The sequence below is a fragment of the Pithys albifrons genome, chromosome 4 (assembly GCF_047495875.1).
Source record: "Pithys albifrons albifrons isolate INPA30051 chromosome 4, PitAlb_v1, whole genome shotgun sequence".
Classification (NCBI taxonomy): Eukaryota; Metazoa; Chordata; class Aves; order Passeriformes; family Thamnophilidae; genus Pithys; species Pithys albifrons.
The window spans coordinates 6,676,129-6,699,321 of NC_092461.1; the positions used below are offsets into that span (position 1 = coordinate 6,676,129).

Consider the following 23,193-nt stretch of genomic DNA (forward strand, 5'->3'; position numbering starts at 1 on the left):
CTTTTATCTCTGCTGTTACAGGTGAGGTGTTTTCTAGCCTTTGAACACCTGCAATAAACATTTAAATGCCTGCATCTTCACCTGTGACAGATTGTAGTCAACAGAGCCATCCAGCCAGTGAAGGTGAGGGCACAGGCGGTCTGGAGAGACAGTAAATGTCAGTTCCAGGATGATCCATATCCTTCCCAGCTACACTGGCTGCAGCAACCAGCCACAAACTGGCCATAATAAGAGCCTACATACCAGACTCACATCACTTGGATGCCTATATTTAACTGAATTCTGCCCTTGATCTGTGCAGTGTAGGAGTCTACAGCTAAGCTAGTCACCCTCGTTTCCCTTGACAGCCAACAGAGAGAAACAGGCATTTTTAGGGTGTGATTCATTTGACCTATTTTAGCTACTACTCTAGGATGAGGTAGAACCCTGTGCTTGCCTAGCTCTCTGCTGACACCCCCTTCTGCTGGGCTGAATCACAGCCGGAGAGAGCACGGGAGCTGCCGGGGCCGGCTGCCCGCCCAGCGCGGCCAGCGCCCTGCCTGCTGCCGGAGCCTGCTTGCCTGCGGGAGGAGATGCTCGGGGAGGAGGACGTGCAAGCCCCCAAGTGCTTCTTCAGCGAGAAGCCTGAGTCTCCGTGAACATGCCTGTGCCGTGTCCTCCCCCTGGCTCGTTCTAGCCAGCTCATTTCACCGCAATGTGTTGGAAGTGCGGCTCGGTGGGAGGACAAAATTCTGCGGCTCCGTGGTCTGCAGGCTCCCCACTCACCCTCCTTTGCAAAGTCCACTGACTTGCCAGGCAGTCGTGCTTCTCCTGTTAGCAGCATGATGGGCACCTCCTTTGGAAATTCATGCTATTTTTTTTTGTAATTCAGAGCCCTTCCTCTTTGGTCTTTCAAGGAAACCTGATGTTTGAGGGCTATTCTCGTTATTTGAAAAGCAGCTTAAGCTTGTGCTCATTTATTTCCAGGCAAGCTTAACATTAGGAAAGCTTTAAGAAAGCATCACACTGCTGCCTCTCGTGCAGCAAATCTGCTTGCACTAAACAGTAGATGAGGCTACAGGCAAACCCTCAAATGGACCTGACTTCAAAGGAGACCTCGATAGCCACCTGTCCCTCACAAACAGATGAGCATCGACTGGAGCCTTCCTTTGGATCACATCCTGGGGATGGTGCTTCCACATCCCGTTATCCTGCCCGTGTTTTGTCCTCTGTAATTGCCTTTACTGTAATTAGCACAGACTCAGTCACAGGTTATCTTCATCTGACAAGCTCAACATGTATTTTAACATGGAGATTGAAAATGAAATGTGTTTTCTGCAGATGTGTATGGCTGTGTTCTGACAGGAGCCATGTAAAGCCCAGAGATAAAATGAAGCAAATGATGAAATGACAGCCCAGGGTTTCTTGCAAGGGTAGTTCCTTGAAGGGGTTAACATGAGAGGGAAGAGCAGGGTCACTATTGCCCTTTGTTTCAGAACATGAAATGAAAACACAGCAAATCCTCAACTCCATTTTTATGCTTCCTTGAAAGGAGGGAGAAACTGAGCCAAATTTTTATTGATAGCTTCACCCCTCAGAGAATCCCAGGACACACAGCTTTTGCATGCAGTGCTTTCAGCCTGGGAGGGACTGGGAGATGTAAGGGGAGAAACGCCCCCCTGTCCCTGCTTTATCCCTGCCTGGAAAATTCCTGTCTCATGTAATTTAATTGTGAGCTTTGTCAGCATTTTTGTGAGTGAGCATTGGGAAGCTTTGCAGGGAGGGAGGCAAAGACATACCCTACATCACGGGGGGCAATGAGAATGATTTCTGAGCAAAATGCATTTAATATTACACAAGGGCATCTCTGTAACTTCAGCCAGTGCTAAAGCCAGTGGGGTTTTACAGTTACTCCAGAAGCTTGATGAGTTGAGCAGAGAATAATAATAGTATTTGCATGGGACTTTAAGCCTGACTAAGTATTGAAGAGGGTGTTATGGCCTTTATGCAGAACAGGGTTAGCAAAAATCAGATGGTTTTGGGTTCAGTTATCCAGGACTTTTCCATGAAAGGTATCTTATCTTGTTGTGTCCTCAGACATGTTCCTTTCCTTTTGTTTCCTGAAGGACAGGGCTAGGGAATTGCCAGGGGGAGTGGGACCTATTCCTATTACCCTATTATCCTATTACCTGTCTCTCATTAGCTGCTGCCAAGAGCCCAGGTTGGGTGGCTTGGCTGGGGTAGCAAAAGGACAATGCTGGTCTCCAGGGAAGGTCCTGCCTGCAGGGCTCTGCTGTTTGTCCAGAACTGCCACTCTGCAGTGTTTCCCTGTCTTCAAAGAAAACCAACATGCAAAGCTGCTGTCTGAGCTTCTGTGAAAGGGACCACATTCAGCCCTCAGTGACTTAAACATCCAGCTCATTCACTGAGCACATCATTCCTGTTCACAGTGTACTTAGTAGCAGGCCAAATTATCCACCATCACAAGTATACACAGCTCCACCAGCTGCTGCAAATGTGCACCTCTTTTTGCCAGGCATGAGTTTGGCTCTGTTGTTGTCAGTATAAAATGCAGAAATTAGCTAGTTTCTAACTGTCAGCACCTGGAAAGACAAACAGAGAGCTGCAAATCTAGCTTTACTCTTCTGTCTCACTCCTGGTGGTGAGTAGTAACGGTCCTCCTCCTGGCAGAGGTTTCATGATTATGTGTCCAAGCATGTAGGCAACAGAACGATGTCCAGTTCATTTTCATGTGGTTTATTGTTATGTAAGAAGACTCCCATTGTGAATATTCATGGTATGATACAGTCACCTAGCTTATGGCTACTGCAACTACCTCTTGGCTACCCTAGAGCCACTCCACACTGGCCATTAGCTGAGTAAACTACTTCTAGCAGTGTTAGGCTATAACCCTTTAGATAGCCCTAATTTGAAGGAGGCAAAGCTTTGCCTGTACTTGTTACAGATACCTACTGCTGCTTGCCTGTAACTCTATGCTGTAATTACATACTGTAATGGTATATTTAGTTTTCATAAGAAGACACTAATAGCAGTGGAGGTGTACTGAGAAGCTGAGTCTAGACACATACAGTACACCCAAACCTTATTTAATACAGGCAATCCAAGCTCTCAGCTGAATGCAAGCTCATTAGCTGCCGCTCAGGCTCCTCAGCACTCAATACTAGTAGCATTTTGCAAACATTAATGTATTTAAGTGTCACAAAACCCCTGTGAATTTGCAAATTTAAAAATGGAGGGCAGTGAGAACAGAAACATGAAGCTACAACTGTCAAAGACCCACTGATTGTACTAGTAAACTTGTGACAGCAAGGCCCAGACTTGTGCAAAGGTGATGCCAAAGGAGAGATGGACCCAAACTCTCCTTGAGGACACTCAGCTTTCCACAGCTATCAACCAGCTCCTATGGCAATTGCTTTCACCATGCACTAGACTTCTAACCTCTGTGAAAATGGCAGATGGACAGTGTCAGTCCATATGTCTCTGCTCAGCCAGGAATATGTAAGCCCCATGAAATCCAGCATGCTCTTGTTGCATGGTGTTCCTTCCCCATAGGAGGACATGGCCTCCAATGATGTTGATATCGATATTGACATTCCAAGATCCTGACTCCTTCCCCCTCTGTTCATTTATGTGTCTCCGCAGATTACCTGCGTGTTGTGGATATTTATATGTTCAAGGACCCCCATGAGATCAACAAGCAGCAGCACCACACTGACAAGTACTACAACTCCAAGCTGATAGTGCGTCGGGGACAGCCTTTCCAAATCCAGATTGACTTCAACCGTCCTTACAGGCCAGAGACAGACCAATTCTGGCTGGAGTATTTGATGGGTAAGTGCCTGGCAAAGGCTGGGTCTTATCAGCAAAGGATGGTTGAAGAGTCTGTAATAAACAGGAACACAGCAGTATTTAGTGGCTGGGTCTTTTCCTGTTATGATTGATAAACCATAAAAACAGGCTTAACCATAGACAAGAAAGTGTTTTTCTAAACAGGGTCTGAATATTTTTTGAGAAAGTCAGCAGATTTTCATGTAAGAGAAGAAGGAGCAGTATTTGGGGGTTTCTCTTTTGTAAGAAGTTGTATTTTATTGAGTTTTCAAAGTTATATCTGGGTGATGCTGTGAGGCAATGCTGAAAGGTAAGTGGAACAGGAAACATCTTTATTCGTGTTTAGGAGATGCAGGGACGAGGAGTCTGGTGTTTGAGGTAGGAGAGGTGACTATGAACTGGGGTAGCAAAATATTGATTATACAAAGAGGGGAAATGATACAGGGTAGAAGAATCTTGCAACTTTGTAGCCTGCATTTACAACCAACTTGGTAACTAGAGAAGGTTAGAGACTGCAGCTTTGGACCAGAATCAGAATCATAGAATCATTGAATCATTCAGGTTGTAAAAGACTTCTAAGATCAATCAGTCTGACTGTTAACCCAGCACTGCCAAGTTCACCCCTAAACTATGTCACCAAATTCCACATTCACATGTGTTTTAAATGCTTCTAGGGGTGGCGATTCCACCACTTCCTTGGGCAGCCTGTTTCAATGCCTGACATCCCTTTCAGTGAAAATACTTTCCCTGATATCCAATCTGAACCTTCCCTGGTACAACTTAGACCATTTCCTCTTGTCTTATTGCTTGTTACCCAGGACAAGAGACTGACCAACACCTGGTTACAGCCTACTTTCATGTAGTTGTAGAGAGCAGTAAGGTCACCCCTGAGCTTCCTTTTCTCCAGGCTAAACACGCCCAGCTCCCTCAGCCACCCCTCATCAGATTTGTGCTTCAGCCCCTTCACCAGCTTTGTTGCTCTTCTCTGGACACACTCCAGCATCTCAATGTCTTTGTTGTAGTGAGGACCCCAAAACTGAACATAGGATTTGAGGTGCAGCCTCACCAGTGCCAAGAGACTTACTCAGGATGATATCAGAAACTTCCTTGATTTGTTACAGAAAGAGAAAGAAAGGTTTTTTCCTCTCACTGAGAGGTCCTTATCAGAAACCCAGATCCTAATGTACCTGTTGACTCATTGAAGGTACCAAACTAGAGAAGGGCACAACCTCACTAGGGAAGGGGAAAAACAAGTAACAGACTGAGGTTCCCTGCTATGCTCCAAAGATAGCCCCATCAAATGATGGTCCCTACAACATAATTCTGGGAAATACCCAGCTTCATCTAGAGTGATCTGGGAATTTCTGTGTTAAGACATCAATGTTCTCCTTATAAACTCTTTAAAGTAGGTTATAATTGTTGTTTTAATTTACTTTCCTATGAGAAGCAGCTCTGAAATTTGTAACGTTGATTCTTTTCCATCTTTGAATTTTGATGACGTGGCCATTTATTAGATTTGTTGCCTTTTAAAGCTAGATAGGCGTTTATCTCTTAAACATATGTGCAGTGAAAATGTTACTGTCTGCACATTTTTTTTTCATGGGTCTCTTCTTTCTAATTTAAATTATGGTTGGGAGGCATGTTATGGCAGTCCAGTGAATGATTGGCTGAACAGCCACAAGCGCCTTTAAAAATTTAATATGCATAAATATCATTAGTTCTTTTGGGATTTAATTAAATTCAAGACTGTTCCCTTAATCTTTATATGTTTAAAACAAACAGCTGTATCAAGAAGAAGTGGAAAATGGAACATTTGTTTTTTATTGCACTTCATGCAGTTTGCATTTGTTTTAATCAAATATTCTATATTGGAAGAAGAAAATTAACACTTCTTTTGATATTGCAGTCCACTTAAGAGAACACATTCACTTATTTTTGTGTTGTACTTTCCTGATACCTCCATCCATTGTACCTTAAATCTCTAAGCATGGATAAGTTCCCCATCCTCACACATGGCCAGAAAGGGTTTAAGTGTAGCCTGAGCCAGAGGAGACTCTGCAACAAACTCAGCTCTGAGTGATTCCTTTGGAGTCAGCACTGATCTGTGGTGGAATTCCCCTCACTGTTCTTTACTGTTACTGTCCTTTCTGTGAAATGGGACCAGTGTCCATGTGTGGTCGCTGGCAACTGGCTTCAGTAAAGTGCTACATATACAGAATAGTGTACAACACTACTGCCCTGCCCTGCCCTGCTTTTAAAGTGTCTGCTTCTGTGAGCAGCACTGCCCTCTTGCTACAAGGATTTTAGCTGACAGATATTCAGCTGGGAGATGTGCAAAATCCTCTTTTAGGAACTGGTCAACACTCAGCACTCCACAAATGTTTCTCGTTGTGAACAAGCGGTGAAAATGCAGTATATTTGTTCTCAGAGGCTAGCAACAGAAAGCAAAATAAAAACCAGTCCACGATGGGGAAGGAAAATTTAGAAATTATATGCTTGACTCTTGCTACTTCTCCTTTTATGGTAAGTCCAATGTTTAAAGCTGAGAAGAAGAGACAAGAGGTTTCTCATGCTTAGTAAAGAGCACTGAGTGCTGAAGGTTTCAGTACTGTGCTCTCAAACCTTTTGTCACAGGGAGATGTGGCCATTTTCATCCTTTATTTTTCTGTTTGTCTTCATGAAGAGTGGGCCTTCACCTCCCATACTGCCAGCTGCTTGAAACACCAGAGCCCAGTCCAAAAACTCTACTCATGGCTGTCTGTGAGCAGGGGAGGGAGGCAGGAACCTCCAAGTGAAGTTTAACCTTATTGTCTTAAAATGGCATGAACTCTCTTCTGGATTTTTTTTTCTGCCTCTGTTGTCTCTGTCCCATGGACTAGGCTCTGACTTTAAGAACACTAAAGGCAGGTGTGGTGAATCCTGCCCGTTGGCACTGTCAGGGAGAAGCTGGCCCTGGGGAGCGGCTCAGACAACAGCCAAGGAGCAGAGGCAGATTGAACTCAGACAAGCTTTTCGTGCTGAAGGGAGCATACCTCTTAGGAAAGTGCTGAGTTTGAGAGATTAAAGTGATGGACACATAGAAATATTGGCAGGCTGTTGTAAAATGACCTTTCCAAGGAGCTCTCTGTGTGCCTGAGGAGTAGATTTTAAATGGTGCAGCAGAACTGAAGAACAGAATATCCTAGGTCGGAGGGACCTCCAGGGGTCTCATCTCTAGCCCTTTCTCCAAGCAGGTCCAGCTTGCTCCAGCATCTTTGGGCCTTGCCTTAGGGACAAGTTTTGAGTATCTCCAAGAGTGAGGATATTACCCCCAGGCAAAGTGGACCAGGCTGTCCAGAACTGCAGAATGTTTTGAGTGGCTCAAAGTCCTGTTCTTGTAAGGTGCAAAGATACTCTGTAGGGGTGGCTGGCCTTGGCTCCGAGGAAATTCAGCTGAAGTTGGGAAAACTCAAAGTCTGCTTTTGCAGTGCTTTACCTGCAGTGGGGGCTGTTACATACAACGCTGTTCTATGAAGCTATTCAGAAATTATTAGTTCCCAGCCTCGGGAAATTTCCCAACATTGATGTTAATCCATCATAGAATTTTTATCCATTAAATACTAATTTTACTCCTGAAAAATCTGACAATGGTAATGAATTGATCCTCTGGGTGTGTGCGCAGAACTGTTCTATTTCCGTTTTTCCCTAAAATTTACTTTCCCTTTTCCTTTTTTATTTGCTTCTATTTTTGCTTCCTTTGCATCATTAAAAAGATGATTAATGAAGGAAGTAAAGCAAGCAGAGACTGCTTAATTGTACCTGGACAAATGTTTCTTGCATTATGTGAAACTAGGTCTGAAACACTCACAATGTAACCTTTAATAACAGTGTTATTTAATCCACAGTCCATTGAAACACCCTTCACACAGAATTTAGAATTCATGGGTTAAAATACATAAACAAATATATGTTTGCATCTAAATATAGAAATAATTCTCTCCAATCTCTTGAAAGTCACTTTTACATGTATTCATTTGTGATGGTTCCTTATGACTAAAATCATTCTTACTTTAACAGACTGTTTTCTGTAGAGTCATCACTGGTGAAATTGACTGAAATGCTAACATGTGAATTATTATAATTCAGTTCTGCACATAATCCTTCAAGAAATTAGGACCATACTTGCCTGCCAAAGTAGGGAAAACAGTAAAAAACCCAAAAAATCCACATGGAAAAATATCCACTTATAAAGAGTAATTGGATGTTTCTCCAGTTCTTGTGCTGCACCACAGCCCTGCTGAAGTACCTATGGTTTGAAAGCTGCTCCATCACCACATATTTCCTTCCTTGCCACCCACTTCCTGGCTTTTACAAGAGGAAAGGTAAGCATCACCACTTGGGTGACACTCATTTTATTGGTCTGGGGTTGAGATGAAAGAGCCACAAGAGAAGTGTAGTTGCTGTGCTTGCTTCTACTTCCTCACCATGGGGCAAATTCAGTTTGCTTGGAGCTCCAGTGAGTCCAGGGGAGGCAATGGACCCCTTCATCCATCTTGTTCTCTCCTGACTGCTGCCTTTGGGGTGATGGAGATATTTTTGGGTTCCTCTTAGCTTTCCCCGATGCAGGGCTTAGCCTGAGCATGGCTCCCACACCTTGGGCAGCCAGTTTGGCATGAGTGCTGCAGTTTCCACCAGCACTGCTGCACTGGCAGGGATTTCTCTGAAAAGCAGATGTATGATTAGATGGGCTTATACAGCTTTCAGTCTTGCTTTTAGTAGTAGTTTCCAGTACGTGGCTGTAAATCCTTGAGGGGCTGATGAGTTTATGTGGCACATTCTGACTCTAATGATGTATTTCTCCACATCCTCATAAATTGTTTTCTATTTGGATTTTCTTTAAATGGCTTCATAAATCCATATATATTGGCCTAGCCTTAAATATAATTATGAGCATTTTATTCATTGATGTACTACTGAAATGATCATAAATTCCAGTCCTCCAGGCTACTATCACCTTTCCACATGTGTGCATGAGTGGACACCCATGCACTTGTCCATGTGCTTTCTCAGGTTCTATAAATCATTGGCTTTTGGCCTGAGATGAGAGCAGAGACTTACTGCTCCTCTTTCCACAGTCTTCCCTGGCCTGATCCACAGGGAGAGTTATAAACAGATAAAGGCAGCTAAGAACATAAAGATGTTAGAGTTGATCCTGTATGGCTTATTTAGGTGACATCAAATTCCCACTTATGGTCAGAGAAATACTTGAGTTCAACTAAATAACCAGGGGTCCAGTTCAGGATACACACACCAGAATCAGTGGAGCTCTTCATCCTGTTCTACGGTGTCCACAGCCTTTTCCTCTTTTCACAGCAGAGTTGGGCCAAGGGTTATTCCAGGGTTATTGAGGGTTTAATGATTTTGGCAGGAAATGGGAACCATTGCCACCCTTGCTGTCATCTGTCCTCCTTAGCAAGTTTGGAGAAGGGTAAATAGTATTTAATGGAGAGGCTGGAGATGTCCCCCAGCACCTGGGATAGGAGGCCAAGCTGAGTTCTCCCTCAGGGCAAAAGTGACTTTTTCAAAAATTTTGGATCATGATTTTTTTGGGAACCTTCTTGGCAACTGGTGCTGGAGTGAAACCGTGTTGGTATGTAACAACACTAAGAGTTTATTTAATCACCAGATCACTTTTTCACAAAGAACTACAAAAACTGAACAAAGATAGAGAACACCTGATGGTCTAAACTTGAAGTCCCATTTTGTGGGTGAAAAAAGAATTTATTAGCAGTGGAACACATTTCCTAGAGACTGACTCTAGGCCTATAGGAGACCTGTTAGCCAGCTCTTAGCAAATAAAAACCTGAACAGCTTCTGAACAAAGGCATTTGGGTATTTTTCCTCCACTCCAGAATTCCTAGCCAGGCCTCAGAGGAGGGGAGGGACTCTCCATCCAGGTGCTCTATGAATGCAGTATTTCATGCAAAGAAATCTTTATTATGCCCCTTTTGCATCACTGCAGTAGCATCAAGAGGCACATAAAATCAGGCTGTATTCTTTAATTGTTTTAATAGCTAAGGTGTGTGACTCCAATGTCTGTTCTACAGTTGTAAAGTACTAGAAACACCCACTCCTGGGACAGAATGGCCAGCTGTTAAGGATCCCTAACTGGAGTGATGAGCAAAACTTACTTCAAGATATTTGAGTTTCCTACATTTCCAAGTTTTTACACAGCACTTCTGAAGGCAATGGAGTTTGAGGGTGAGAGGAACACAGACGGGATGTTAAAACAGTGATTCTTCTCATTTCTTTTGATTGTTTGGAATTTTATTAGAGCATCTCCCATATTTTTTTGTTCTTTGTTTTACTTTTTGTTTCCTGTCATGGTTCCCATATACTAGCACCCATCTCCAGGCTGTTTGCTACAATAGGTCTTACCTCTGCTTCACAGCTATTTTGCTTGTGGCTCCCAGCTCAAAATTATTTACCAACCTGTCATAACTATTGTACTTCCAAGGCTGGCATTGAAATACTTTCTTTACCCTTTGTATCTAAACAAAACAAATGCACCTACAGGAAAATTGTTAATTACTGTGTGCAATATAGGTCTTATCCCTTGACTCTTTGAAAAGCTAATCTTCTAAAAAGCTCTCCTAAAAAGACTACTGGAAAAATAGCTTTGTTCACTTCTCTCTCTTTTCTGAGTATCCCTCTTCCATCAGGGAGGAGAGCTTGTGTTTGGATGGCTGAACTCTCTGCACTTACCTCACCCTCTCTGTGTTGATGTAAATCCCTCTCTGGTGTGACAGTTTTACCCAGAATTTAGCACAGCTTGCCTCCATGCCTGCTGGGCCCAGAGCTGACATGGTAGCAGCTAAGGCATATGTTGAAAATATCTCACTTTGAATTCACGTGTGTGTGACCACAGTTCTGTGTTTTAGACAGCTTATTATTTTTGCTGCTGCATAAATAGACTTTGGCAAACTTAACAAACAATGCACTTTGTTTTTTGTCCCTTATAAAGTGCCTGTGTGTGGCAGGGGACAACACATACATGCCCACATGCACAGAGGCTTCAGTCATGGTCTTTTTTCCATGTAGACTTTTACTCATGTTTTTTATTTATTTTATTAACTCCTTGAATAGTGACAACAGCTATTTTGCTCCTCCTTTCCTGGGTGCCTGGAAACACCAGAAGGTGTAGAGCTGAGCTGAGCTGCAACTGAAGTGAGAGGGAGATTTAGGAGTCCATCTTGGACAGCTACAGAAACCAAGGCAGGATAAGAAAGGGTAAAAAAGAAGTATCAGAGACTTGCAGACCTGTGCACTGTGCATCAGGGGAAATAGATTTGTTTGTGTCATTAAACCTTCTGTACAAGTGAGGTTTCTGTAAAAATAATATCTCCTGGCAGTGCCATGTCTCAGCACCTGGTACTGAAATGCAGAGAGTTGTAGACCCAGGAAAGACGGTCACTGTGAGTTCTCTCCTGTCCTCTCCTGCTTTGAAGACAGGACAGTCAGCAGTCCTCATATCAGCATGGTATCTTTTAGGCTGCAAAAGGAGCCTATAAAAAATTCACCCACAGCAGCAACCTCCAGACTTTCTGAGCTCTCAGGCTAGATTTTCTCATTTCCATGTGCTGTTAGAGTGAGCAGACAGGGACATCCCAACAGCATGATGTCACACAACGCCTTTGTCTGCCACAGAGCAATTGGCTGTGAGATGTCCTCATGTGAGGGCCAGGGCCTCCTACACCCAAAGCAAACGTGAGCACTGGGGAGTGAGGAAACCACAAAGAACTGGCTGTGGAACTTGGTTCAGGCTGCCAGCTCCTGGAGCAAACCAGAGCTGGAGAGATCCTCAGCCAGCTGATGCTGCTGGCAGAATGTCAGCACCCTCCTGTCAGCATAAAAAGAGTTTATCTTGTCTACATGGCTCCTGGTCCTGACATGCACCCAAAACCCTTCTGCCTCTCTGTGGGTTGGGTTAGCACCAGAGATCCTGCAGAGAGTAGTCTGCCAGGCATTCACAGGCTTTTGGTAAAGAGAATTTACATAACATTGACTCTTCTTCCATAGAGACTAAAGTGGAGAATGAAATCACCACTGCATGTTATTCCTTCAGAGAAAGGGCCAACGTTACAGATACCCCAACCAAGAGCCAAAGCTGGCTCTACTTTTCCACTGAAGCCAGAAATGTGTGCTCAAGATGTAGATAAAAGTCAAATGGCCAAGCCACCCTGAGAGGACTTTTCTACAAAGTTGATAAATATAGTGCTGAACCTACATAAGGATTCTTTTGCCAGCAACCTTAACATGTAATGCCAAAGTTACTTAGCTTTATAGCACTCTAGTGTCAAGACAGCAGATGTGTGTATATGAGACTAGTGTGGCTGATGCTGTCAGATTTCTAGATGTGTGTTTACAATTCAGCTCTGCAAGCTCATGTCAGAAGTAAGATTTCCCTTACTCTTCCATTTGCAACCCTTATTCCTCCATTTGCATTCTGGTTTTTGTTTCAGAAGATTAGGGAATCTGTTCTCTCTTCAAAGAAAACATTGGAAATTGCTCACTGTGTTCTTCAAGGCTCTGCCCGTCTTTTCAGGTTTCCTTGTGAGTTCAGGATTTGTGCAACCATTAGCACGCACCAAATACTGATCATCTGTCAGAAACCATGTTCTCTTGATTTACTATTTACAATATCTGCAAAATATCCTGACTTCTAGGATATCCCTTCCCTGGCATCTCTGCTATGTCTGTAAGGATGCAGGCAATACCCTAGAGCACCACTTTTTTCCTCATGGGTAAGTAGGGAGTACAGTAACCTCTTACTGTGTTGGAGCTGCTGTGTGGGGCTCTGGACTGAAAGGACCTTACTTACTTCTCAACAGCAACTATAGGGGCTCCTTTGTCAAGCAACAGGTATATGAGTGTGTCTTGGGGCTGTGCTTGCAAGAGGTACCTTTGTTTGCAAGGGAAAATGGCATTGTGCATGTTGAGGTTTCAGAAAAAATGATAATACCAGGGGCTCAATACTTTGCTGAACCTGCTTATGAGGTGCCAGTGACAGTGCTTCCATAAAGATGTCTTGAAAAGGTTTCATGGCCTCTTTGAGATCCTCTCTGGTTCCTACAGACAGATTTGTTGTGGAGCGATTCTGCAGGCTCCCCATGTACATGTGGTGTACATGGACATGGTGGTACAAAGCCACTGCCACAGCACAGCTTCTTCTGTCCCCAGTAGGCTCCTACATTGACATGCAGCTTCCAGTGAAGATAATGTTAAAATAGTCATCTCTTCTTCCTCCCACCCTTCTGAAGGAGGTAAGGGAAGTATTTTTAAGAGTAGCACTTGTTAAGGTTTTCAAGGATATCAGCCCTACTAGTTGGTTCTGCTGCTTTGTTTGCATGGACTGCTTTTCTTAGAAAAAGATTGTCAAAACTAGAAGCAAAATATCAGCTAGAGAGGCAAGTTGGGTCACATACAGTTGCACTACAAAGAACAAGAATGTGTTCAGCTCTCAGGTTGCAATTGTTAGCAGGTTCAAGACTCTCATCTCTGTTACCTCTGTAGGATCTTCTCTCTAGACTGGCTCTCCTTTGATGGCTTATATTTGAAGTGTCCAGTGCTCTATTTTCTAGTGTTTTCTATTGATTTTTCTCTTATTCTAGTTCTTCTTCTGTAGGTCTTTTCCTTTCACTGAGTGCCTCACTGATCTGAATGAGTTTCATGTGTTACAGCATCCCTGACAGGCAGGGCTATTTATGTGCACTCAATATCTGCAAAATAGAAATTCATGTGCTCTGAATAATCTCTTGGATGAAGCACAGTAGCCCCAGATTTCTCAGAAACACAAATGTCATGGCAGCTTGAAAGCTTCAGATTCAAAGCTGAAGTTGTCCTTTCCCAAAATGTAGCAGTGTTCAGATCTGGGATTATCTCTACATCGGCAGTATAAAAATAAGCAAGCAAGAAAATCAACGTCCTTGTGAGTTTAATTTTGAAGTTCTTAAATAGTAAGAATGAAAAATATAGAAGTCTGTCCCTCTGTCTGCCATCGTTGCTTTTCATTACCCTATTTTTGAATGAGAGAGTTTGACTTTCAGCCTAAAATATGAAATGAAGAATAGATTTGAGAATGAGATAACGAGCTCAGCCTTCTCACAAGTGTCTCTTCTGTCTATGCTGTTAGTTGGCTTCCAGATACAGTTTGGCTCTACCTCAGTCTCAGAGGGTGGAGCCTCACAAAACTTCAAATCCTGGCAGTGTACATGTTTACATGTAGCCTATCTCTCTAGCTGCTTTTTATAGCTGGCAGAGTAAAATAGGATTCTCTGGGCTGTGAGTTGTCTTACTGTGAGGTAGATCATCATGTATGGTACTTTGGAAGTCTGTCATACTTTGGGACCCATTTTATGTGAAGGAAGTTTGGCAATTCAGCCTGGATGGGGTGTTTATATTCTGCGTGCCCAGAGTTGGTTTCTACTATGTCCATGAAGAGTGGATGCTCAGGGGGAACTGAGTGCCTGCAAGTGGACTCACTTGTGTTTCTTCCATCTGCGTGGACTTCATGAAAAACTGCTTGGTCTCTGCTTGTCAGAGCAGTAGTGTAGTGAGAAGAACAAGGTTCTGCTCTGCTAAAGAGGCCCACAGTGGATGTCTGCACTCCAGAGGGCACTTCGATGCTAGTGACGAGAGTAGTAGGAACACCTGAACTGGGGAAGGAGCTCTTACCCAAACTCTTAAACTTACCAACAGGATGTCTGACACCAAGCTGCTGCTGCTTGCTGCACTGGTTTAAAGAACAGTGAGCAAGAAAAGACTGGGATGGCACTGGCTTATGCTGGCAGGGCTACACTCCTGGCAGTGCTTGAAACAGTGAGATTGAAGCTTGCTGGGCTGAGATGGGTGGGTGTGCCTGCACAGGCTGCCTGTGTATGTGTGCCTGTGGCTGTCCTGCCAAGTGACCAAGTGCTGTGTGAGGCAATGAGGGAGGTGGGTGATTTCTGATCACACATACTTGCCAACTCCACTGAAAATAAGACAAAGGGACAGAGGACTGTTAGGAAATTAAAAAAAAAAAACCAAACCAACAAAACCCAAAGATGTTAAAACAAGGTGAACCTCTTCACTTCTCTCTCCAGGTCGCTACCCACAGCAAAACAAAGGCACCTACATCCCAATCCTAATTGGTAATGTGCTGAAACCCGGGGAGTGGGGAGCCAAGATTACCCACAGGGAGAACAACTCCGTTCGCCTGTCCATCATGCCCTCTGCCACCTGCATCATTGGGAAGTTCCGCCTGTATGTTGCTGTCTGGACTCCCTTTGCCATCCTTCGGACACGCAGAAACCCAGCAACTGACACGTACATCCTGTTCAATCCCTGGTGCCAGCGTGAGTACCTTATCAAAGGTTCACACTTTCCACTGCCGAGCTCATAGGTTTTGGGAGGGCAGAGTCCAGAAAGGGCAGCTTGGTACCAAGAAGGCTGGGGTCATGCCACTTTGGGTCTGGAAAATTTGCATAAACTCTACCAAGAGGTAAGTCTTTCAGGCTGGGGAGTAGCCCCATGTGAGCAAGGCTCCGTGGTGGATACCAGTGCCTGTGCTGTATCTGAACTCTGCAGTTTTATAAGGCCAAGCCAGTGTTTCCTACTTTGGGCTCCATTTCTCATAGTAAACAAACTCCAAGGCTTTACTCTGACTTGAATAGGTAACAGCACAAGATTCCAGCCTGCCTGTGTGTGCCTTAAACTGACAAGTCAAAATAGGAACATGTTTTCCCAGGATTTAGTGTGGGGCAAGACGTGGCAGCCTCATGCTCTGTTGACTTACACTGTTGATTGCCACACTTAGGATTGAACATTCACAGACAAAATCTTGCAGGACTTCAATGAGAGCTGCTGCTCCTGCACAGGTTGAGTGGAGTCAGCTTGCTGTGGCATTACTGGTAGTACCTTTCTGCTGCTACATGACATTTGCCCTTATAACTTCCCCTTCACTGGTGACTAATTAGCAACCATGGCCTCTGTGAGGAACAGAACATTTTGCAAATGAGCCTTATTTTAATACAGTGTGTTGAAGAGCAATTTATTTTTTTTTCAATTTCCCAGGATCATGGGAAAAAAAACAGGTCTTATGCTGACAGGATTGTATTTTACCCAGTGAACTCCAAGTGTGGCTTTAAGGAGAGGGCAAGAAGGACCAGGGAGGTTTGACTCAGCCTTCTGACAGACTGTAGCACTGTATCTCAGCTTCTGACAGTTGTAAGGCTCCAAGTCATGTGTTGCAGTATATTTAGGTCACCAGCTAACTTTAATGTTCTCCCACCACCCTTTCTTCATCTTTCAATTTTTTACCAGAGTATTTGCATAAAATAATCCCACACCAAACATGGGCCATCCTACCAAGTGACAAGTAAGTTTGGCATTATTAATAGAGCCCATTATTCAGCTGCACTACTGTCAGTACATCACATGATTTGTGCTGGATTCATTACTTACCCCTAGTCCAAGAGACTATAAGCAATGATTAGCTTATGCATTATTTAAGAAGATATATGTTAATACTGAATAAGGTGGAGTTAGTAAAATGGGAAGAGGAGGAAAGGGCAGGGCCCAGTGCTCCACGACACCATGAGATCCTTCTGAAAGCAGCCTTAGAGGCAAAGTACCTTAGAGCACCATGCTAACAGTTTGTTCTGAGAGAAGAGGAAGAGTGTGCCACAGAAAGAGGAATCACTGCCAAATTATGATCCCCTGTGAGCAGACAAAACTGCTCAAGCTTCTCACAGCTTCAGCCAGGAGGTGCAATTCTCTACCTCAAGGTGGAGCATCACCTGAGTTTAGTCCTAGATGTAACAGCCAGTTTGTTAGCCAGTACAGTGACTCTGCAGTGGTTCAGCACCTCTTTGGAAAGTGATAAACCCCCCAAAAAAAAGCTTCTTAAATTGCCTCAGTTTGCCTCATGATTAACAGACAACCAGCTTGGGCTGCATGCAGCCCTAATATGGAGAAAAGATGTGATGTGTGGGGTTGGCTGTTCCACTGCTATGTGCCTGAGACTGCACAGTCTGATTTGAGGTGTTAGTCAGAAGGAAAAAAGGGGAAAATAAATCCATACTTCACACCTCCTTCCCCACCAACTCTGTGTGACGAGTGATCCACTTCTGTCCATGGCACACAGGTGCTTTGCCCTCCTATGCCCTACCTCCTTCACACCTGAGCTAAATGGGGCCAAAAGCCAGCAAGGTTAAAACCGCAACATGGGAGCAAACTCAAAGTGAGCAAAACATGCAGCAGTTGCCTCCAGTAGGAGGCATTGCCAAAGCCAGTGGAAAAGTTCTGCTTTAGGAAAGCAAAATAGTCTCCGGGCAGCAAGGACATGCTGTATGACCCAAGATCCAGGTGGGGCAACTTGGGACCACATTTTCATCTGCAGCTTACATTTTCAGGTGTGTCTCAATGGCTTCAGGTGCTATCCCTTGCTGACTATTGTAGTTTTCATTTCCTGCATGTTTTGTTTTGCTTTGGATTGACTCTCATTTTTGTTTATACTTTTACTCCTCAGTAGTTTGGGCTAATTGGCTCCTATATCTGCCTTTCCCTCCCTTCCCTTCCCTGTGTTAGAAAATCAAGGACTGTTTCTCCACACTTTATCTTCTGGCTGAAAAAGATTTTTCAGTGGAATGACAAAAAAGGTAGAAAAATTCAGGCAGTAAAATTGCAGAGAAAACAATAGTTTGAAAATCTTCTAGACTTGTTTGCTGGGTTAATAGCTAAGCAGAAAAGTCTGAGTGAAACGCCTCATTAAGAAGAGAGAAGACTGATGCCAGAAATGAATGGAGATTATTATAGCAGGGAGCAGAGTATGGGCTCTAGTGCCTAGTGCAGCTTTCCAACTCATCATTTTGGAGAAACATCAATATGTTGGTATGAGCTTTTCTTTAAGGCAGAGGCGTTTGTGCCCTTTCTTATTACTCCTTTTCTCACTGTAGTTCAGATTTGACATATCTTCCCAGACAGGGATGTTGGTTTTTTTCCTGCTGTTTCAGAATAAGTTTCAATATCAGTCAAACTACAGAGTACTTTGCTTCCAAATTCATCAGATGCTTTTATATATTTTGATCCCTTTAGCTACATTTAAGGCTGATCACCAAAAATACTTTAAAGATGCAGGGCCTGATCCCGCAAAATTATATACACTGTCCCCAAACCTCTGGGAATTCAGCAAACTACTGGGTTAAAATTTCAGATACTCAGATGAAATTTTCATTACCTAATAAGTAAGGAAAAGTCTGTAAGAAAAGGCAGCATCCTTTCTTCAGCCAGCTGACATAGTTGGATGAAACAGATGTGCTTTGGGCTTCAGTTCTGGAACAGAAGATACAAATGGCAAGTTGTTAAGAATAACTTTTTGGAGTTTAACTAAACTCTTGGCAATATCAGACTACATGAAAGCGGAGAACTCCTTTGATCTGGATACAGCAAACTCTTTCCAAGAAGATGCTGAGTCCTAGCAACTTTCTGATGGGGAGCATTCAGTGCTTATCAGGAAAAGACTTTGTGCTGACTCCTGTGGCTCTCTTGTGGGTGAAGATGCACAGCATAGCTGAGTAAGTCGCAGACCCTATGGGTCTCTCACCCAAGCCTCATACAAATTATATTGTATTTAAGCAATTAAATATAATGCAACTTTATTGAGTCAGCTGCATATTTCTTGTACTTAAATATCTTAATGTTCTTGTTCTTAATTGTCCAGTTTGAGGATTAGTAATATGTAGCTGACTTTGGACTCTTCTCGCATGTTACCAGTAACTCAAATTTAGCCTAATAATATTTTCTTGTGTTTATGGCTGAATATTAAGTTTTATCTCTGTGTCATAGATTCCATGTGGGGAAAATTCCCCAAGCTTCATCATTCTGCTACATTAATGTGAACAAGCACTATTCAAGGCAGCAAACTGGTCTTGATCCTGGGTAGAGTAGTTTTAGTGGGTAACTGTATTTAGTTTTTGCAGCTCTGTGTTTTGCACTCTCCTTTTCCCAGCAGTTTTGTGGTTTCAATGAGGGCAAGCCTTGCATTCCTGGATTCCTATGGGAGCATGTTGAAGGGAGGTTGGGAGCTCATGGCAAGATTGCTGCTTCCACCTCCACCCGTCTGATGGTGCTGCTGTGCTCAGCCCTCACTGTCTGCATGATGAAATGACTTTTCCAGCTCCAGAGGGTTGCCATGCTGGGATTGGGGTCACCCCCATACCGAATAGAGTCCTCTCATGTTCATTCCCCTTTCCAAATTGAAAAGGTTGCTCTGTACTCCTCATGTCTTTCACAAGGAGCCAATATTCAGTGGGATTCCTCACCTGCAGTGCTGCCTTCACATGAAGTGTATTTTCACCTTATCCAAGTTCAAACAGAGAAGAACGGAAGTTAATTTGCTTCTTTGTAGCATTGCTGGTGTCTTAGTAAATTCCCAGGATACAAGAAGTGAGTAAAAGAACTCCTAAACTGCTAAAGAAGAACAAACAAAGCCAGCACATTTCTCTGGAATTCTTCCGTTTGTCAGATGTGAGCCTCTACTTGCACAAAATAATTAGGACTTGTACTATGTAGAGCATGCTTAGCATCAAAGTAGTCACAAATGCCTCATATTTTCTTCTAAACAGTCTCAAGGGTAGTGAAAGCTGTCAAAAATCAAAGCAGCTGGCATCTCTGAAAAACACAGAAGACCTTTTTACCTTATCAAAACCACAAATATTTAAAATAATCGACAGAGAAGTTAATCAATTTTCATCTGATTTAGCAAAGATCATGTAGTCTCAAAATAACATAAGCATCTCAATTAATACCAACGAGATCAATGTTGATATTTTTAATCCCCTAAAGAAAACAACAGCTGTCAAGAAGGCATATGCACACACTCCACTGAATGTGTAACTGCACTGAAGAAGGTGTGAGTTCTTCTTTAAATGAATTCTCTGTACTATTTGTATGGATGAGTTTTAATAAAATCCAAAGCTAAATGAGAGAATGCAGATAATCATTCAATGAACAAATCAGGCAGATCCAGCCTAATAAAACAAAGCCTAGATGATCTGTAACATCTGCAATATTTTTAGTGGGATGTCATGCAGAACTTGTTGGACCACCAAAAAGGCCCTGCTTGCATAAATGACTGCAACTGTCAAGTTTTAACACCCTCTCACACCTCATAGACTCTGAATATAATATGCCCTTGATCATCCACTTTGCACCTCAGTGCAGGCTGACTAGGTCATGGGTAGTGACAAGTCTATAAAGAAACTTCTTAATGGCCCAGCATTTTGAAACCAGGTGAATACCACCACCCTTCCAAATATAATAGTGGATCTCAGACCTGCCTGCCACAGGTAAAGATCCATAAAACCTGCCATGTTTCTGCATCCTGGGAGTCAATCAGAGCTTGTACAGCAACTGCCAAAAGCATAATGTCAAGCTATGATCTCCTCAATGCACTAAAGTCTTCCTGTATTTAATACCTGCTCCACTATTATTCTTTGCCCACCAGTGTGGAGATTTTTATGTTATGTGTCTATGCACAATCCCACATGTATGTATAGACATGTAACTATATCTTCAGAGAAAACAAAACTCCCAGCAGAGTCAGTTGCACAAATTGGCAAAGCCCTTCACATAGCTGAAGCCAATGTGAGTTTTGCTGCTGATTTTTCGGAGGGCTCAGATTTTAGCTTATTTTCAGCCAAACTGCAGTTCTATGGGCAAGTGAAGAAGCTTTTGAGAATGAGGTTTGCAAGGACATGCAAATCTGAGTTGCATTGCAACAAAACACAACTAATCAATAGGCTTTTAAAAGTTAAATGATCCTCTAGTAGTTTGTAATGGGAGGCTAAAGAAATCTACTATGACAGTAGTGAGTGGTAGTTTTGTACTTGCTCGTATCAAACTGTCAGAAGTTATTGCTTCCCTTTAATTTGTTATCTGGTACCACATTACTGATTTCCTCAAATTAATTAATTCCTATGCTATTAAATGTTAAGCTGTATCTCTTAGTCTCAAAATACAAGCACTGGCTCAGGAAAGAAATCTTCTAGTACTCTAGCATCATGAAATCATGGTCTGTCTTTTACTTATCTGTGAACATCATTCAGGGTTCCTTATAAATGCTAATAATGAGTTATTTATATATTTGAGTCATGTTTACAGGTTGAAGGTCCATGCATACGCTCTTGACTTTTGATATATGTTTTAATAAAGATGTCTTCCCATTACTTCAGGTTTTCACTTGGACACTTGAATTTCTCCTCATATTAGCTGGGGAGTCAAGCTATGTGGAGAAGGGATATTCCAGTCAATAACTAATGTACAGGCAAAGCAATCAAACCCTTCTGCTAATACAATATAAAACTTTATTCCTTTTTTTAATGCACTACAGATTTTTCTTTAGAACTCTCAACTTGACCTGCCTTCCATTAACATTAATAGGTTTGAAATTGTTCTTTGATCTGTTTGTACAGATGCAGAATTACATCATGGTGCTCCAACTTTTAAATTAGTTGTATACAGTAACCATAAAATTCTTGATAAGATGTGACATTTTAATCATGCTTTACAGATCCTGAGAAAACAGGCAGGAGTTGTCAGCATTTTTGCATCTTGCATGCTTTTAAGTTGTGTATTGTATTCCTAACTAGGGTCACTACCTCCTTATTCTTGTACTCTGTGAAGCAAGCAATGCTTTCTTTGATGGAACAGGGGTGCTTTTCTTCAAAGATGACTGTATTATATGCTATACAAGCTATATATATATATATGCTATATATATGATGGTATTATCTGTGTTATATGAAAACTCAGCACCTATGTTAACATTTATTTTTGGAAAACTGACGTAGAGGATGCTGTGTACCTGGATGATGAGAAAGAAAGAGAAGAATATGTCCTGAATGATGTTGGTATTGTTTTCCATGGAAACACTGAAGATATAAAATCAAGAAGCTGGAGTTATGGTCAGGTGAGCTGTTTAGACTTTCTCTGGCTACTCCCAGTAGGACAGCAAATGAGTTTAAATGACACTAGACTGTGGTTGAGACTGTGGGCTCTAGATTGCATTATTGCTCTCTCCTTCAGAAAGATAAGGGGTATAATTTTAAAATTGTATGAAATAGGTATATGCCTAAACCAGAAAAACAATGTTATAATAGCTGACATTTAAAGACCTTGTTTCAGGGGCCTGTTTCAGATACTAAGAGGCTGCCTGTTGAAAGTTATAATCATTAGTTGAGGTTTCCACAGGGCAGTGATATTTCTGTGGCTGCATTATTGCTGATTCAGGCTCAAACAAATTTGTGAATTCTAGAGTTGTATGGGTTTGTTTGTTTTTTAATTTTTTACCAATAGGTTGTATTGCTTTTTGACTTTTCCTTTTAGTTTTAGCAGCTTTGTGGAAATCATTCTGATCTTGGGGGTCAGATAGGCACAGGATTCCTATGACAAACTAGGATTTACTCACAGAATTTAAAATTCCACCATCACAGAGGCAAAGAGAGTGACCTCTCCTTTTGCTGCCTTGACTTCACAATATCAGTCTCTAGTGGTCTCTTACAGCCTGGGGGAAACACCCCAAACTAGGCTGTTATGGGGTATTGGTGTGCCTTCTATAGAATAGAATCACAGAACAATTTGGGTTGGAGGGGATCTTTAAAGATCATCTAGTTGCACCCCTCTGCCATGGACAGGGATGTCTTCCAGTAGATCAGGTGCTCAGGTAGGCTGTCTAACCTGGCCTAGAACACTTCCAGGGATGGGGCATCCACAGCTTCTCTGGGGAACCTGTTCCAGCATTTTACCACCCTTGTTGTAAAAAACTATTTCCTCATTTCTAATTTAAATCAACCCTCTTTTAGTTGAAAACCATTACCCCTTGTCTCAGAGTTATTACTTGCCTATTTTACCTCAACCTTCTGTTAAGAACTAACCAGCCTGAAAATTCCTCTGGGATGAAAGAGTTAAGAAACTGCGTAAGAATGGGAAAAGGGCATTTCCAAGTAGTACCAAAATGAGATCAATTGTCACTCAGAGAGGCCCCAGTGGACAAATATTGGATGTGGTGAACTCTGCTCATCTCAATTCCTGAATTTTCACAGCAGCACAATTAAGAAATTATTGGCCTTAATATTTTTTAATACTATGGTGATGGATCCATTCTGGTTCTGTGGTGCCTCCCTAGCACAGCCTTGCACAAGGGGCTTTACACCTCACTTTCTTTCCCTCAGCTAAACAGAATCTCAAAGCTTGAGCTGGATGGATTGCCAGTGTGCTTGCCCTGGAGAGCTCTTTGAACTCACATCTCTCTTGTTTCCTTATTTAAGGGTACAATTTCATCTTTTT

At 42.6% G+C, this 23,193-nt stretch overlaps 1 protein-coding gene across 4 annotated transcripts in view; it reads left to right on the plus strand.

The window, feature by feature from the left end:
- The window catches only part of F13A1 (coagulation factor XIII A chain), a 59,883-nt gene that overhangs the window by 3,106 nt on the left and 33,584 nt on the right, over nt 1-23,193 (plus strand). For all 4 annotated transcript variants that reach the window (XM_071553303.1, XM_071553299.1, XM_071553302.1 and 1 more), the window contains exons 3-5: nt 3,643-3,831; nt 14,952-15,203; nt 21,699-21,817. In XM_071553303.1, coding sequence (XP_071409404.1) covers nt 3,643-3,831; nt 14,952-15,203; nt 21,699-21,817 — 560 coding nt within the window. The remainder of the gene's footprint in view (nt 1-3,642; nt 3,832-14,951; nt 15,204-21,698; nt 21,818-23,193) is intronic.